General features: G+C 43.1%; 2 protein-coding genes across 2 annotated transcripts; one reads left to right on the forward strand and one right to left on the reverse strand.

Moving 5' to 3' along the window:
- The first annotated feature begins 657 nt into the window (after positions 1 to 657).
- LOC139214253 (semaphorin-6B-like) lies at positions 658 to 13,105 on the forward strand. Its single transcript, XM_070845056.1, has 16 exons — positions 658 to 778; positions 1,715 to 1,826; positions 2,817 to 2,877; positions 2,996 to 3,058; positions 5,183 to 5,281; positions 5,366 to 5,456; positions 5,709 to 5,828; positions 6,436 to 6,524; positions 6,608 to 6,825; positions 6,908 to 7,039; positions 7,335 to 7,484; positions 7,627 to 7,803; positions 8,671 to 8,811; positions 9,523 to 9,600; positions 10,632 to 10,693; positions 12,120 to 13,105. The coding sequence occupies exons 1-16, from the start codon at positions 658 to 660 to the stop codon at positions 13,103 to 13,105; spliced, it is 2,700 nt and encodes an 899-aa protein (XP_070701157.1).
- Positions 13,106 to 16,657: 3,552 nt separating this feature from the next.
- LOC139214821 (G-protein coupled receptor 35-like) lies at positions 16,658 to 18,042 on the reverse strand. Its single transcript, XM_070845749.1, has one exon. It carries the CDS (start codon positions 18,040 to 18,042, stop codon positions 17,134 to 17,136), a length of 909 nt encoding a protein of 302 aa, XP_070701850.1. The 3' UTR covers positions 16,658 to 17,133.
- Positions 18,043 to 18,826: the final 784 nt, after the last annotated feature.

Consider the following 18,826-nt stretch of genomic DNA (forward strand, 5'->3'; position numbering starts at 1 on the left):
TATGACCCTTATGTGGCCCCTCAACTTTTTAAAGACTAAGATCTGTTTCCTCCTCTTTTCCTTGCTCATGATTTAAAGCATTCTTGACTCCTGACCTTTAGAAAGACATTGTCCAGCTTCCCTGAGTCACTCCTTTCATCTCTCTTTTTTCTACTCTCACACGCTGATCTATAAAGACCAGCTATTGCTTTTTTGTCTCTAATTACCAGTAATAAAGCCTCCATATGCCCGTATAGAAACACAATTAGTGAAAGGAACATCACCACCCAAAGTGGCTTTGTAATCCTGTGAAGGTTTTGTCTCTTGGTGTGCTGTGTGGCCGTGAGAATCCCCTTCAATTCAAACAGTTTGACAATGGATTGACATTTGTGACAATGGATCCCCATTACACCTATAAGCAGACAATACAACACATTAACTCCCTGCTGAAGCCAGGCTGGTGGCAGCAGTCACCCTGCTGCACTTCTGACCCTGTCGTCACACACGCACACCCGAGCACGCACACACACACACACACACACACACCTGTTGATTAACAAATCTGTCAAAATGTCATAAACACAATCACGTGCACTCTCACACACGCGCATACACAGAAAAATACTGAGTACACAACAATGAGATATATCTCTCCCCTCTCTTCCCTATTAACAGTGAATGTGTGTTGCTGCCATGGCGACCGTGGCTCCTCCCCTCACATTTCTCCTCCTGCTGCTTCAACTGGCTGATGGCTCATTCCCAGAGGAACCCAGTCCCCTCAGCTACGTCCCCATAGAGGGTATGTTTCCTTCCCGCTGTGTGTGTGTGTGTGTGTGTGTGTGAGTGTGTGAGTGCACAACTGTATGTGCAGCACTGATGAATGGCTCCTTGGTGGATGTGGAAATTGGGGGTCAAGGGTCAGAGCCTTGGTGTGGAGCTTCTTTTGAAGCTACGCAGACACACAGATACAGATAAAACAAAAGTGACTTCACTCCGTCTCTCAATGGTGGTATAGTATATTAATAAATATGAGAGAGAAAGATAGAAAGAAAGAGGGAGAAATGACTGTTATGGATGCTGAGAGGTGCAGGTAGATGAAAAAGTGGGAGACAATTGGATTGGATAGGGTGATATAGATGACAGGAGAGAAGGCTGAGGGGTGGAGGAGAGAATGGGAGGAGACAGGTGGAGATGGATCGCTACGTCCTGTCTCCCTCCCCTGCAGTCAAGGACAATGAGACGTTTTCCCAATCTGTCTCCTGATGATGAGGGCTCCCTATGGAGACCGTTGTCCTCCTCTTCGAAACTTTTGAGTCTGATGCCACCACTTTCTCTCCCTGCACCTCATCTGTACTGTCTCATCCGTCTGAAATGTTGGAAGGAGAGGGAGGGAATGCTTTTGTACACAATGAAATAACAATACCGATTGCACACAGTTTTTCTCATTATGGAATTGCATGCATCAACAAAAGCAAAAAAAAACAAAAAAACACTAAGAGGATAAAAGTCTTGCTGTGTGCACTAACAGCTACACCATTCATCTCTGCCCAGTATCTTTGTTTTCCTAAACAAAAGCATCAAGAATGAGTGAAGATACTATTAAAGTGAAGGTTAGAGAGGCTGCTTTATGGCCAGCCTGAGTTCTTTGGGTAAATATAGATGGAAATAGTCAAAACATTTTAAGCTTCTTTAGGAAGCGTTTTACTCTATTTGTCTGTCTGTGTGCTCATGTCAGTTGTGCGGAGGTATCCAGTATTCTTGGGCAGAGCTCATCGTTCAGCTCAGAGGCAGGAGCTGCACATCCAGACAGTCCTCCAAGTCAACCGCACGCTCTACATAGGAGCCAGGTAACCAACGGCAACCGCCTCCAACTGTGTCTTACTGACGCTCTCGCATTAATATCCTTTTGCTTTCATTTGATGCCACAGCTTCCATCTGCTGTCACTCTGTAGAGGACATTCAGTTTGTTATTAAATGTCAAGTGAAAGCTGTCTGTTCGCATTGCTCCTATAAATGATATGTGGAAAATAAGAATTGCCTCACACCAGCATCAGGCAAACACAGGTTCCTGAGCCAAATCTGGTCCTCCAGGGAAAAATATTTCTCTCCCTGAAGAAAGCTGAGGTGTTCACTTGCATAGTTTGCATCAAGATTTTCAAATGATTTTTTATAAATGTACTGCAAATAACAATGTAAATACAAGGTCCATATAAAACCCAATAAATATGACATCATACAATTTAATACTGCCCTCACATGAAGACAAAGGCAGGTACACCTGGGCCACTGAGCCTCGTGCTGAAATAAAGACTAAACACTAAACACTAAACTTGCCAAATGAATAACACAAATTAATAATATAATCCTCATTTAAATTAAACATTTCACAATTAAAACACAGTTTTATTTCCATATTTCTGTTTGATCAGGACAGATTTGTGTCACACAAAAAACACAAACAGGTGGCAGAAATATTGCACTGATAACAACATTACTTTCATTCAACCGGGCCACCGTTTAGTGCAACACATGAATACATTCACACATATACTCATTTTTTTTACCAAATGAGTATTAACATAAGCTGCAGTATCTCTGCTGGGCCTCACTTACTAATGAGAAAAATGACATCTGTCATCAGATGAAGTCCTAAAACAAGATGAATTATAAAGAATAAGTTTTATTCTGAAATGAGAAACAAACATGTTGAAAACAAACAGGCATTTCTACCACACTCACTAAACAATGCTTCCTTACACATTGTTTATATATGAGATATTATTACTGTTACTACATTGGTATTATATTGGCACTGATTGTTGTGCGTTTTCTTGTAGAGATGACTTGTACAGAGTGGAGCTGGATAACGTGGCAGGTGATGAAATGTTCTACAGTAAGGTAAGATTCATTTCCTTGCACACGCATAAAAACCATGACATGCACTAATGCCCGATAATGTACACATGTACAGATAAAAAACATATTCTGACTGTGACTGTGTTTACTCCTATGGCAGAAACGGACTTGGGAATCCAATAAGAACGACATTCGAGTGTGCCGGATGAAGGGCAAACATGAGGTACAGTGCTCATACACAACACTCTGACTTTGAGATCCGCTCTCACATCCATCAACACTATCTACACTATCACACGCATGGACAGACACAACAGCTGTTAGAGAAACCTTATTTCCTTTGGGTGCACCTGCATACGGTATTTACACAAATTTGATCTTGTTGATACAGAATCAGCACATCACTTAATCATGCTAGCTCAGTGAAACGTTACCCAGGCCGAAAGATGTCCATGAAGCTTGAAAGCCATTTTCTTGCACATCTGCATCGTGCCAATTTTCTTGCTATGGATCTCATTCACAGCCTGTGGGGAAGAGTAGAAAGTGGAACAATTATGTGTGCACACAAAGTGATAGTTGACAAGTTCTGGGGTATGAAGGGAATGTGATCAAATCTACAAAAGAGAAAGACTCGATGGGATGGTAGCTTGTTTGACAGGTTGTAGCCTGAAATATAAGCTTTATTGTGTAAATGTAGCAGTGCCACAGGCAAAATCTAATCTGGGCAGAAAAAGAAAAAGAGGCAACAGGAAACATTATAGAGCAAACTGAGCAGAGAGAGTGGCACAGCCTAAGGGAGGAAGCAGTAATTGAAATCAGTTGAGGAAGGGAGTTATAGGTAGGGAGGCAGCGAGATGCATGTAGGCTGAGGGGAAAAACTGGGGAAGAAAGCCATAGGGACCATAGGGCAACCACCAGGCAGTAAGGAGGAAGTTGGAAGAAAATATGTGTTGCTTCAAAGAACACGGATGAAAGAAGTATTGAAACAAAAAAAAAGAATCAAAGCTGTGATAAATCAGGAAAAAAGACAAGGGGAGACAAAAGTGAGAAAGGTGAAAAATGTTAGCAAAAGTCTGCTAACTCAGATGAACGAGTAAAAAAAAGCCACTTTTTTTACAGCAGACATTTTGAAATGTCATGTCAGGGAACGCACAGGTGGAACCGACTATTAATGACGGCCCTGTTCCATTCAGGTGTGCCAGTTAGCCAGCAACACCTAAGTGGAATGCATTCATTATTAAAGTTATTATAAGGTATAAGGTACCAGCAGCCATTTAGCTTAGCTTATCTTATCTTATAGACTGAAATCAGTAGCCCAGTTCTGCCCACCAGCAATTCTTAAACTCACCAATCAACATGTTCTATCTTCTTAGTTTAATCTCCATAAAAACAGAAGTGTAAGAACAAGGCTGTTTTACAGGAATTATGCTGGACTATTTCCTGGCTTGGCAACAGCCGTGTGGATTAAGCAAATGACATTAAACACGTTCATCAGTGATCTTTAGCTGGTTCCACTAGGTAAGAACCAGCTGCTGGTTAGCCTAATTTCCAACATGTCAAACTATTCCTTTGATTACCTCCACTTGTGTTTTTCCCATTATGATGTCCAAGAAAGTCTGCTATGAAAATCGTCTACTACCATAGTATCACACAAGAAGAGCATTATTTGCTAATAGATTATCAGGAGGGAAAATCTACATTTGAAAACCAAAACAGTTTTGCTTGCTTAGTCTTGTTTAATCTGTCGGCCAGAGATAACGCCAACAGTGATTAGCCACTGAAGTTCGAACACACACTGGAATGCTATTGATAAGCTTGTCTAATTCAGTCCCAAGTAAGATCAGTGTCAATCAGTTACTAAAATATCCTCCCACAAAACACAGACTGTCACACATACTGTTAGTCAGTGACATTAACTAGCATCTTTTGATATCACAAAACAGTGAATTTAGCTCCTGATGAACAAATCATCAGCCCACACAATTTTATTCAGGTTCCTTCTTTGCACAGTTGTATAATTCAGTCAGAAAGGAATTAAGGGGCTGTGCAGTGTCATCACGATTTCAGATTCAACAGCTTTAAATTTCAGCTCACTCAGAAGCCTCCACTTTGAAGACAGCTATAAAGTCCCTGTCCCATTGTTTCTCCAGATGGAGTGTGGCTGAGGGTGTTATTTCCTTAAGGACTGTTTAGTGCTGTATTTTTGAGACTCTACACTGACAGTCATCTTGCTCTGACTGGTAGTTTTGAGCTTAGCATTCATTCGACGCTGTCTTCTTCACCTTTCCCTGTGCCTTGTGATCTTCCCCTCCTCTTAGCCCTTTTCCTTTTGTGTTTATTCCTACAGGGAGAGTGCCGTAATTTCATCAAAGTTTTGCTCAGCCAGGACGGTGGTCTGTTTATATGTGGAACAAACGCCTTCAACCCGCTGTGTGCCAACTACACAGTTAGTATCCATCTATCTGTCAGTCTGGCCATTCTCTGTCTATCTGCCAGTTTGTTTATTTATATAATTTTCTTCTTGTTGCAGAGAGACACTCTAGAAATGGTGGGAGAGCCTGTCAGTGGGATGGCACGGTGCCCATATGATCCTCGCCATGCCAATGTGGCTTTATTTGCAGGTAGTATCTTGAGTTTGCACACTAAAGATGAAGAATTGAGTATTTCCAGCAGGTATCACACTTTTCAGCTCCAGACAGCGAATCGCCTGTGCCCTTGTGTTTACCTTTACAAATGATTTATAGTCAGACCTCTCGCTGCATTGCTTGTTTGGTTTTAATCCTCCTGACCTTGTGCTATCTCTCCATCTGTATCTTCCCCTTCCTCTTAATCTCCTCCTTTCCTCTTTCTGCGCATCTCTCTCTCGCTTTCAGATGGAAGTCTCTTTACCGGTACTGTGACAGACTTCCTGGCCATCGATGCGGTGATCTATCGCAGCCTCGGCGACAGCCCCGCCCTCCGCACTGTCAAACACGACTCCAAATGGTTCAGAGGTACTTTCAGAAACAGATGCATTAATGAGCGTCCAGAGCCAAACACCTTCAATAGACAATCAGGCAGCAAATAACAGAAAGTATCACCATTAACTACATCGTCATTTACTAAAACAAAATCAAACGGCTGCAGCTGTCTTTTCATGAATAAGATGATCCTGGTGGCCACATTCAGGGAAACCAAACATGATTAGGCCTACATTTAATAGATTTCTTATAAGTGAAGCACACTCAGTCAGAGTGATGTATTGAGGTTAGTCGGACCCCACAGATTCAGGGTTTTAACGAGCCTTCGATTGAACAGTTGAGCCTGTTTTCAATGGAGAAAAAAACAAGCCGGGGCAGGTCAAAGCTGGAACAGCGCTGGATGAATAAATGATAAATAATGTGCATCCTTTTGTTCACGATGATAAATTAAACAGGATATGAATATTTAATGAGCCAGACCAGTGGAAAGCAGTGGTCCATGTTGATGTGAGTGTTACTACAGGGCCGTGTCAGGGTCACGTTTGGCCTCAGGTGCTGCGTCGCTGCTCCTCTGTATGCGTGAGAGTGTGTGAGTGGGTGTGTGTGTTGGTCTCAGCATGTTTCTCCTGTTATTTTTCAGAGCCCTACTTTGTGAGCTCCATGGAGTGGGGGCCTCATATTTATTTCTTCTTCAGAGAGATGGCCATGGAGTTTCATCACCTAGAGAAGGTGCTTTCTTTTTTTCTTTCTTTCTTTCTTTCTCATACCCTATTGCCCTTCCATTTTGCCAAACCTAGCTCGGTTTATTCCAGGTGATGGTGTCCCGTGTGGCCCGTGTGTGTAAGGCAGACCTGGGTGGCTCTCAGCGCGTCCTTGAGAAACAGTGGACCACGTTCCTGAAGGCGCGGCTCAACTGCTCTGTCCCTGGAGATTCACACTTCTACTTCAACCTCTTGCACGCCACAAGCAATATCATCCACATGCAGGGCCGAGACGTCATCCTGGGGCTCTTCTCCACGCCGCCAAACAGGTACTGAGACGCACCCAAAACAAGCACACAAACAAACACAAAAGCTCCTTTTGTCATCACTGTCTTTTTCTTTCTATTGTAGCATCCCCGGCTCTGCGGTGTGTGTGTTTGACATGCAGCAGCTCGCTCATGTCTTTGAGGGACGGTTTAAAGAGCAAAAATCCCCCGAGTCTATTTGGACTCCTGTCCCAGATGAAGCAGTGCCTAAACCGAGGTATTGTTATGCAAAGTGTATGTGAGCAGAACTTTGGCAGAATACTGCAGTGCTGCTGTCCTGAGCATCTGTCTCACATATAGTCTACTTACTCCCCTGCTATAAGCTCCAAATGTCAATCACGCTGCAACTTCACCACTATTCAGCAAATATTCTAATACAGCCTGTAGGAGCCGCAAAAGAACTCCTCTGGCTCTATTCTTCTTCCTCTCTCTGGACTTTTATCTCTCTCTCCCCTATCTATCTATTCTTCAAGTCTCGCTTTCACTTTTTCTGCCTCTCTCCCTGCCTGTAGACCGGGGGGATGTGCAGTGCAGGGATCCAGATTTAGCTCCTCTACCACGCTGCCAGATGAGGTGCTGAACTTTGTGAAGACCCATCCACTGATGGATGAAACCGTTCCACTCCTGGGGCACAGACCCTGGGTGGTCAAGACTATGGGAAGGTACACACACCGACTCAGCTGTTTGATATTTTTATGGCATGAAAAAGGAATGCGAAAATTTGAAAATATGCATCATAGCTTGTAGTTAGGATAGGAAATGTTTTTTTTATTGAAAATGTGGTTTCACTATCTGTCTATCTAGGTACCAGTTGACATCCATGGTGGTGGACACAGAAGCTGGTCCCCATAAGAACCGCACAGTCTTGTTCCTGGGCTCCACCCGAGGAACCATCCTCAAGTTTCTAATGATTCCCAGTGGAGATTCTGTCTCTCACAGTAGCGTCTTTCTGGAGGAGGTGGAGGGATTCAACCCAGAGAGGTGAGTAGGAGTCACCACATATTTGTCCTTGATCTCTAATAAATTATACATTTCGGCATGTTGCTCCAGGTAGATCAGGTCTCACGTTTTCTGCCTCCGTTTGAGGACTGGAGAGCAGCAGTGCTTTTCACCCAAGAACTATAAGTACACAAGAATTTTTGAAGTACAGCTTAGAGTACCTCAGTTATTATTTTGATCATACCTATTACAATATTTACATAAAGTATATAATGAAAATGTCTGATTTTTTGGGTTGCAACTTATGATGGTTTTTATCATCAATGAATGTGACCATTGTTTATTTTATTCATCTAATAACCACTGGGTCCAAAATGGCCCAAAATAATGAAAAATATTAATTATAATTTATCCAAACAAAAGTCAAAAACCCCAAAATGGTCAGTTAAATATCTTATATAACAAATATAGAAGAAGAGCTTGATGTGTGCACATTTTAGAAGCTGGAACCTGAGGACATTTGGCATTTTAACTTGAAAAATGAAAGACTATTACTGAAATAGTTCCCTAATTAGTTCACCATCAAAAACTGGTAGCAGAAAAATAGGGACAGGAACAGTGGCTTCATCCACTGGAAACTAACCCACGGGAGATTTTATTGCTTCCCACCACCCAGCTCTAGCTCTGAGCAGTATCTGTGCAGGCTCAGATAAAACTCCAGTCTGCTGATGTTGTGACCATTCGTTTGAGGGTGAGGGCACAGGGCTGTCTGTCTTGAAGTACCAACAGATGAGGCCTTTGACCCTGTCACAGACTGATCCGAGGCCAGAAAGAGCACATTGACTTCCCTTTGCTGGCTCCTTACCCTCTGCCTCCTGTCGTCACACATGTGTGTGTCACTGTCTCCAGGTGTGGAGAGGACTCTCCTCAGGCCCGTCAGCTCTTGTCTCTGTCGTTGGACCGGAGCAGCCACACTCTGCTGCTGGCCTTCCCCTCCTGTCTGGTCCGAGTGCCCACGTCTCGTTGCCACCTGCACTCACGCTGCATGAAGTAAGTGAGGCACGGGCACCTGTTTTTGTTTGTGTTTTCCATGTTCTTATATGTTTCTGTGGATGATAACTAGGTCAGTTTGAATGTAGCGGCCATTAGTCAAAGTACTGCTTACTGGCCAACTTTTGGTGTTGTCATCCTAGAGAAACATAATGAAATTCTGTTTTGTTTCAATCAGCAGGGGATGGATTGCGTGTGTGTTTGTTAGGCCACAGCTCACTTGTTTGGTTTAACATTTATTTTGGTTAGATGTTGTTTGTCTGGGAAACAGTATTTAACATACATAACAAGAGGTTTCAAAATTTGTATTCATTGTGAATACAAAGAAATGTCGTTTATTGCTGCACATGTGTTGAAGATCCTTTGAAGTAGAACTTGGCTGGTTCCCACAGCAGCCATATATCACACTTGGAAACTGTGAAAAAGTAGCAGCTCGATGTGTGACTGCTGTTTATAAAGATGAATACCAGATGAGGATTTAACATTTCACAGGTCCATTGGGACAGACAGGTTTTTTTTTATATTTTAGGGTTATAATGGCCCACTATACTTGACTACTGTAGAAACCGGATTAGCCAACTAGACGGAAAGCTAGCAAACGTCCCTGTGAAATGATCAAAATGGAAGAAGTGAGAATCGGGTCAGTACCCAGCATTTCTAAACTTTCATTGTTGTGTGTGTGTGTGTGTGTGTGTGTGTGTGTGTGTGTAGGAGTTGTCTAGCCTCCAGGGACCCATACTGTGGCTGGACCAGAGGTAGCACCTGCTCCTTCCTGAGACCAGGTACAAGGTGAGGACAAAAACACACAAACACACCAGTCCATGAACAGTTTCCTGCACTGCAGACCTGCTGTCAGCAAGTTCATCTATGTGCAGAGACTTTTATTTGGCTTTACCAATTAAAATGAGAATAAATGTACCGTACTTAGACATAGATTCAAGCCTGTATGTTTACAAGTAAGACTTTAGACTTTTATTCATTCCACAATGCCCCCTCAAGGAGATATATGGACATAGTCACACATGTAAGCAAATAAAAGAAACAGAAATAACACAAATAATGTGGCAAATACAATACAGTAACAAAGAAAATGCTAAATAAATAAGTAAAGGAAGTGTGAAGTAAAGTTGTAACATAAGAAGTGGTAGTACTTATAAATGTAGTTTAAAAAATCACTCTGAATATGTTCATATTACTTTCATTTTGTCGGTGCGTTTATTTCATTTTGTAAGCTAATTAAACCAGTAAAGATGTGTGGGTTTCTATTATTTGATTCAGCATGATTTCCATTATATACAGATCAGCTGCCAATAGTAATTTCAAAAGAATTGCTATCATTATCCTTTATACATTAACATTCCCACAGACTACTTGAAGTGTTAATGTCAGCAATTGTCATTACGCTTCAAACGTCGTACCTTGTATCACAGTCTCGACCTCCGGCTCCATCACCACCAGTATGGCTGACCCTGACCTCTGACCTCCCTGAGGGGTGTCATGCAAAAAGAGAAAATCAATAATGGGATCAGTAGCGTATCTCATTACACTGGATGACACATCAATATGTGCCATATCAATTCAATTGATTAATGTCAATCTCCCCATTCACGTACAATTTTCTATACAAGTTTTTCAAATTTGTGAGCTAACTTTTTTTCTGTTACATTAAGCATTCGTTACACTCTGCCATGAGAGATCACAGAACTGTACAAGGAATTAATAGCTCTATAAGGACATGTTTCCTGCTGTATGCTGTTTGTATATAAAGAGAAATACTGAAGGCTCTGATGTGCTGATGTGTGATCTCTGTGTGGCTGCAGGCTGCCTTTTCAACAAGATGTGGAATATGGAAACACCACCTCCCATCTAGGCGACTGTGATGGTAGGTTGCAGCATTATGACATGGATGCTTCTGACTGTGTTTATCGGTGGGCTGAGAGCAGGCTCCGCCTAGTGGCTCAGTCACTCATTACACCCATCTACTTGTCAGCCAACATTTTGTTCTGTAAAAAAAACAACAAATTCTACAGAGAGAGAAAATATTTGTGACAATTTCTGTAATTTAGCACCTTTTAATTGTCTGAGGTGTAATGCGATTTCTGCCTCAGCACAGCAAGATCCATCCAACCTTGATATTAGCAGCTGAATGTTTTGGTGTCTTTGTCAGTACTGAATTAGGTGGGAGTCGAAATGGGAGTTTGGTTTCAGCTTCACTTCCTACAGGTCAGAATGCTCCCAGTTTGAGACAGTTTAATTAGGGAGGATGTTAGAGGTGTCTACTGCTGGTAGACAATACCACAAGACTGCACAATGTGAAATGCAACATCCTCCTGGTTATGAGGCTTTGTTCTCTCAAAGCTGAACATCTGAGAGAAAAATGACCGGGGGGAAGCCAGTCAGCAAGCTGGAAATAGCTTAACATAAAATACTCGTGTCACTTCTGTTGAGAGACTCAGATGTCACTGCAGTAGCACCAGACAGGGCCTCTTTGAACCTTGCTCTGAAATTTACAAAGTCAGTGGAAACCAAAAAAAAAGTAATTTCCTCTCCAGCAGATTCCTTCTGAACTGTTCCCATTTTTCATGCCAGTTTCAAAGTCATAAAATCCATTTAGTTAGAGCTGAATGTCCTAAAGACAGCAGAGTACATAACACACACCACGCCCTTATCTCACTCATTTGTTTTAAACTGATACATTGGTTGATTCTAGTTGTTATCCTGCTTTTGGAAACTGATAGCAGAGGAAGTATAAGTGATGCCAGGCTGCAGACCTGACAGACTGAGCGGTGAAAGCGCAGCGGAGGCCGAGCCAGGGACAGGCATGTGCTGCTGTGTCTGCAGATGGGAGTGATTAGAGCTCGGTGGAAACACTGAGGTAATGGTGTGCTGCGAGGAGAGACTCTCTTACCAGGCTGCAGGATGGAAAGTGTGAGGAGGTAGAGGAGAAAAGGAGAGTCAGCTGCTGTGGTCTGAGCTGTGCTGATGACAAGTGCAGGCCTCTGTGAACCTGGAGCCTGTGGAGCCTCAAGGCCAGACTGGAGCAAAACTCCTTTTAAAGATGATCATCCCAGAAAATAATGCTGAACACAATGATCACTGATTATGAGAGTTATTGTAGTTATTGATTTATTATGATATATTATATCTTGTGAGGGGAAAAGCACTAAGTAGAAGCAGGAGAACAGCACTGTGTGTACTAATAATAATAATAATTTGAAACTACACCCTGTGGACAGACATTGAGAGAGGATGTCCATTGTGCTGTTCTACTAAATGTCATCTTCTTAATTGTGTCTCTTAATCCTCAGGAATTCTGCAGCAGAGTTTGCTGATTGAACCGGAGAGCTTAGTCTCCCTCAACCTGCTAGTGGCGTCTGCAGTGTCTGCGTTCACCATCGGGGCGGCGCTCTCGGGTCTTGCCGTCTGCTGGATTATGGCCCACAAGCCCGCCAACCGTCGCCACGGCAACACCTCCCAGTCCTCTATCCAGCGGCGCGAAAGAGGCCTGCTGAGTAACGGTGGCGGAATGGGAGGCTCCGTGCTCAGCGTGACACGGCAGGGAGGCGGAGAGCGCCCCTGCACTCAGGGTGGGGAAACCCTGTTTGTCATGCCCAATGGCTGGGTGAAGTCAGGAGAGCTTGACCCAGGTTTCCTGCCAACCCCAGAGCACACACCCCAGCAGAAACGCAGAGGCCTGCGACTGTCTGACTCCAACTCTGGAGGGTGGGACACCAGCCAGACGTACCTGGGGGGAGGCTCTGTGGGTCTGGGTTCACCCTGCCGCATGCCCCCCTCCGTCTACCTGACCACCAGACTCTTCCAGCAGGGGGGAGGTGGGAGACACAGCGGTGAGAGCCGGGGGAATGACACGCCACGCCAGCACTATGTCTGCCTGAGCAAGCAAGAAAAAGGAATGAAGGGGACACCCAAAGCCCCTCTCAGGAAGTCTGCAGGAGAATATGTATACCCCATGACCCCCCAGGACTCGCCAGAGCGCCGCAGGGTGGTCTCAGCCCCCAGCGCCCCCATGGAGTACGGGGAGCCGCTGCCTTTGCGCTGGCCAGCACCGGAAGGATACATCCTCAGCAGCCACGGCATGGTCCCCGTCCCCCTGCCCCCTCCCTCCATGCCCGCTCCCAGTGGCCAGCCTTACATGTCCCAGCAACACACCCCCGGGCTGAGCAGGGCTCTGCTGAGAGGGGCCCTGGAGCGAGGGGAGCTGGGCGAGCTGGTGGATCTCAGCCAGCTGATGAGTAAGAAGAACTGCGGTGACAGGACTCAGGCTGGCCAGTGACTCTTGAGGAAATGAAGGTGACAGGAGCTTTTCCACGCCCAGAGCTCTCTGTTTTGTTTACATAGATCTCTCTTTTCTCTTTCCCCCTCATTCTGTCCATCCCCTCTCCTTCCCCATCTCTTTCCTCTACACCTTTATTTGTCATTCAGTTTCTCTGTCAGTCTCTCAGGCCCCCCCCCCCCCCCCCCCCTTCCTTTTCACCCCATGAGCCTCTCTTTATGACTGGCTTCTGGGTCTGCCACTCATATCCTGGCTCACACTAATTGGTCCGATGGACTGAGGTTGTTGCTGTGTCTGCATTGCAGAGTTGCCTCTCTCTCCTGCTGCCGCTGAGTAGCAGGAAGGAGGGAGGAGAGAGAATGGAGGGGAAAGAAAGAAAGAAAGAAAGAAAGAAAACAGAATGGGGGGCTGAGAGGATGTGGACAGAGACAAAGATGGACATGGCACTTAGAGGCTCTGTGCCTCTGTGCAGATTAACTGAGGCTGCAGAGCCAGTCAAATACTGCTGCAGGAGTGAGACGCCTTTTCCCTCTTGGATAACATTAACAAGACTGCCACCCATCTGTTCTCCACTATATTACCTGTTGGTCAGAATGCCAACTAGGTACTTGAAGTGAAATTGCAAATTCTGGACATCTTAAGAGAAGCTGGAGGTGGCTCATCAGACAAAAAACACAAATCTAATGGATGACGAGGAAACAAGAAATCCCTCTCTCTGTTTCTGCTCTCATTCATCCTCTTTGCTGCACACGTACAGTAGACGCATACAAGTTTTTGTACAGGTGACGGAGGGTATTTAGTATTCTATGTGTACAAGAAGCGCGACGTGTGTGCCAAATGCCTCTAACCCGTCTCACAGGGACATGGGACCATAACTCACATCGGTGGAGAGCAGGGTGCAGGACTGAAATGTCAGCACTATTTCTGCCAACCGCATGCTCTCAGTAATGACGGCACCTCAGCCGTCCATCACCTCATCCGTTTGCCTCCTTACACTCCATGTACTCTTTAATGACCAGTAATTCCATGCGGACGTCTGGGGAGATTGCAGCAGAGCACTGGACTGACACTGCGAGACAGAAAGAAAAGGAGGAAAGAGAGGTGTTAGAATTTGAAGTAAAAGCACTGCAATATATGAACTCCATGTCCTTCACCGTCACCTTAGGGGTTATCCTCACATACACACACACTCATTAATGCTGCATTATAGAACACAGTCCTTTTTCATTGGGCAAAATTTGCCCTCAAGCCCACAGTGGGTTAAGGTCCCACAGACGTAATACAGAATAAGGTGGCAGTTACAGTGGTGGTGATTGAAGCACCTGGATCAACTCAAAGCCAGTAGGGGTAATGGAAATGTACCCAGCAGGCAAACGGGACCATATATTCAGCCCATCTAAGTGTCCAGTAACACGAAATGGTCAGCGTTTAGATCAACACAACATGCTTTGAGTGTTAGCAGCGAGATGGAAGTCATAAAAAAAGAGACAAGATAAAGAAGACAAAAGCAAAGACTTGTGGCAAATAGTGAGAATTTGTTATAACTGACCAGACGACTTGATTTTCACTCTCAGTCTCAGTCAGTAGTCGACAAAATGAATGCTGGTTTACAGTGAGCAGCAATATATGGTTTATCTGTACATAGTAAACTTTAATTTAGATAAGATTATGATGTAAGACAAACAGTAACTCCAAAAAATGATATCAGGCACTAGCTTGTAAACAAAAACAAACACTTATCATGTCATTATAACTATTAATGTATGAAAATCCGTTTTCATATGAGTGTCATATCAACCTGCTCCAAGATTGAAATCACCAAGACACTATTAAAAGTATCTGTTTTTACATGTGTGTGCCAAATTATCAATGATTTACTGATGCCTGATCACTGAAGCAAAAAAAAAAAAATGGAGAAAAACTTGTTTTAAAGTGCCATGAAGACCATTTCAGTCAGCAGTGCACGTGTCTCATGCACTGTGGTGTCGGAGAACTCACTTATTGCAGTATACTTGTGATATGTATGCCTTTGACCTTACACGCTGAATGTTTTATTTTTTTATTTCGATGTCGGCTTGTACTGTTGAAATCATTTTTCCAGCTCCCTCTGTCTGTCCGGATGCTACTGAATGCTACCAACAGTGTTTGAGGGTCTGTTAATTAACTACTTTGACACGCCATGCCACACGTATATACTGTAAATATGTAAGAAGGAATACGGACACTTTGTCATGCCCTTTATGACTATACTGTAATGTATTCACTGAAACCATGACATGAACTGTGTTTATTCCACAAGAGCCGATATGTAATATTAATGATTTCTAAGTAGTTCATAAGCAAACCTTCAAATGGACTGAAACGCTGTGAGGGAACACTGTGTATTTCATTTTGTGTCCCGATACTGGACTTTCTGTCTTGGTCTGTTGTCCAGTAATTGTCTGTCTGTCATTGCCAACCAACTGCCATACTGGAGGATCTTGAAAATACTTGTCAGCATCCTAAGTGATCGAATGTACTCATTGCTTTTTGTTTATAGTCATTATACTGTGCAGTAATAAGGAAAAGCACAAATCTTCTTTTTTTTGCATTTTGAAAAGGAGCTGTTCTGTATCATTTGTGAATAGTGTAAATAATCACCCTGAAGGTATAGTGTATCAGTTTTGGGGGGTGGGGGTTGGGGTGGGGGGTTCGGGGTGTCATTCATGCTCTTCTGAGGCAGGATTGTGTTTGAAGTGTGAGGTTTTTTTTTTTCTCGGTGACAATGCTGTGAATAAGATGTATGTACAGTATTTACGTGACTTTGGCTGACTGCTGAGTTCAGCTGTTTCCTGTTATTAGAGTAGAGTCGCAGGCCTGATCTCAGCCAGAACTGAGCCTTCTCATTTGACTGATGCCTGCTGAGTTTTTGCAGTTGCTAAGATACTGCTGTTATAATAACCATCAATCTTTGGAGTACTGCTATTAAATGGCATTATATAATTGACTGCTAATGTTGTCGTGTGTGGTCCTGAATGCGCTCATTGAAATAAATGCACATCATTATAGGCATATACACACAAATACAAACATTTACAAATTCAACTCTAGTGCTTCACAGCAGTCGGCCTAATGTGTGTATCATTACTGCAGTTTATTTTCTATAAATGAGACACATTTATCACCAGATTGGCAGTTTGAGACTTCAGAGCAAAGAAGCGGCAGCAAAGCTTTCAAGTATTTACTTTGCTCACCACAAGAGGGAGCTGGACACTGGCGATCGTTCATCTAGCCTCCAGTGAAAGGCTTGAACTCCCATGGGTGCCTGTGTATTGACTGGACATTGTCTGTCTGTGCTGCTGAACTCGACACAGACAGGAGTTTTGTTGAGAGGTCCAGTGCAGAGATGAGAATACCCCTTGTTCTCTGCTTTGATATGATGCTTTGAACATCACACAGAGTGCAATAAGGTCAACAAAAGGTTGAGTGAGTGAGTTAGATAAGTTATTTATATCCAAAAACATACAAACACACACACACACACACCCATGACCATCCCTAAAACAGCTTTCATACAGCAGGTTGGTGATTTAGGCCAAGCCAGATGAAGTTACATCTTGTTCTGCCCCCATAAACACAGACATAATTAACAATACTGTAAAAATAAATACCTTTATTAGCACATAACAGCTGAAAGGTTCATTTTTATATTTCCTGTATACATTTCATTAGAATAGCTCAGATAATATTCAGAGCAGGTCAGTCAGTTATTCATAATGTGGTTCAAATTTAAAGGGGAATTCCAGCATTTTCTTTGTACTGTACTCCCATAAAGTCACTCACAACAGACAGAATAATATTCAAGAATGGTCTAAAGATGTTGAGATATCCTGAATTAAATTAGCTTGAGTGTGTCAAGTTCCATACTACTATTCCCATCATGCAAGTCAATAGCATCTTTCATCTGGCCCTTTTTGACTCCTACATGCCCACTTCTTTAAAAACCCCAAGTCAAACATTTGTAAGCCTCAAGCGAGTCCAGCATCACTTCAACAAATGCTGTTTTCAGAGGCAGAGGATTTGTTTTTTGGACTCTTGCTGACTTGAGTTGATGAATAAAATCGTTTCAATAAGAAATAATAGCTGACGGAATCAAAACAGCAGTTTGTGGAAGCGATCCATTCAGACACAAGTAAATATACATGTACAGGTAGGTATACCGACTGCCAGTTTGGTGGTGGAATGGAAAAGTAGTTGACAACAAAGCCAACATGGATTGGTGTGTAGCAGACGATGAACACAATCATGTTTGCTGTTACTATGCCAATAGTGCTGTTCTTTTCCTCTGACGTTTCCTTCACCTTTAACATAACATGGACGATCTGAATGGAACAGAACACAACGATCAACAGAGGAGTGAGGAAACCTAGGGATACCACAATGGCAATAAATTGTGGTTGAAGTGGGTGCTCTTTAGATCTTTCATAACAGGTCCAGAGTTTGTTTGGATGGTTCTCGTTTCGGAATATAACGCATACTGTCACCAGTAATGCCCAAAGGAACAAACACACACCAAACGCTGTCTCTTTCTTCTTCCTCCATGATCTGGTCTGCAGTGGGAACCTTATGGCCAGGTAGCGCTGGACGCTGATGGCCGTCGTGGTCAGGATGCTGGCATACATGTTGATGTAATGTATGTAGATAAGGAAAGTACACAAGGGAGTCTTGGGGAGGCAGAAGAAGGCATCATAGATCCTGAAGGGAAGGAAGAGGATGAGGGCAGAATCAGCTATAACCAGGTTGAACATGTAGATGTGGGTGTCTGTCCACGAGTCCCGTTGGGCAATCGAGGCACGCAGGGCAGCGGTGTTGACAAGGAAGCCCAAGAGACACACAGGGACATAAGCCAAGCCCTGAAGGGTGTCCACGCAAGTAGTATTGGTGGTGTTGATGCCCATACTTATCTGTAGGAAGTGCCAGAGAAATAATCATTACTTTAATTTAGGCAAAGGAGTAAACACTGAAATGCAACTCCACACCACACACAATTAATCAGAGGATATAAGCTTTGAATAAAGTTTAGAAAGGATCTCTGAACAAAAGGTGAACTGTGGACTTTGTCCCCCATCTCTTACATTGGAATCCTGTTAGTTATTGATCTCTTCATGGCCAGAATGAACAAGATGAATGATTGCAGCAACTGAGCAACAGAGAGCATGTGAGCAGTGTTTTAAGAAGATAATGTGAACATATCAATTAATCTTATACGGCATTTTCAAATGTTATTACTACATGCTGTACTTAATATGGTGTTTGTAGAAAAAGAATAATTTTTAATCATAAAACTACTGATAATTACTTACTTTTATAACAAAGTTGTTTCTTAAGAACATATTATATTCTTGCCTAAAGTCATTATTTTAAAATGTGCAACACAAGCATCTCAATTTATGGAGCACCATGGGGGGGATTAAATTTTCAGCCTGGATGTCAGTTAAAAACAACAGTAAAAACAAAAATAAAGCGAAACAGTAACAATGGAACAAGTCTCATTCCGTGATAACATGCACAAATATAGAATTAGAATCAGTGGAAGAAATGAAAAATGATGGATCGACTTTGCGCTGAAGTGAAAAAATAACACATAACAAAATAAAACTTACCAAATGAGCTGTTCTCCTGTCTATTGATTTTAATGAACTGATTTTAATGAGCTGATGTTAAAGCTGCACCCACATATCT

This window comes from Pempheris klunzingeri, chromosome 15, assembly GCF_042242105.1.
Source record: "Pempheris klunzingeri isolate RE-2024b chromosome 15, fPemKlu1.hap1, whole genome shotgun sequence".
Classification (NCBI taxonomy): Eukaryota; Metazoa; Chordata; class Actinopteri; order Acropomatiformes; family Pempheridae; genus Pempheris; species Pempheris klunzingeri.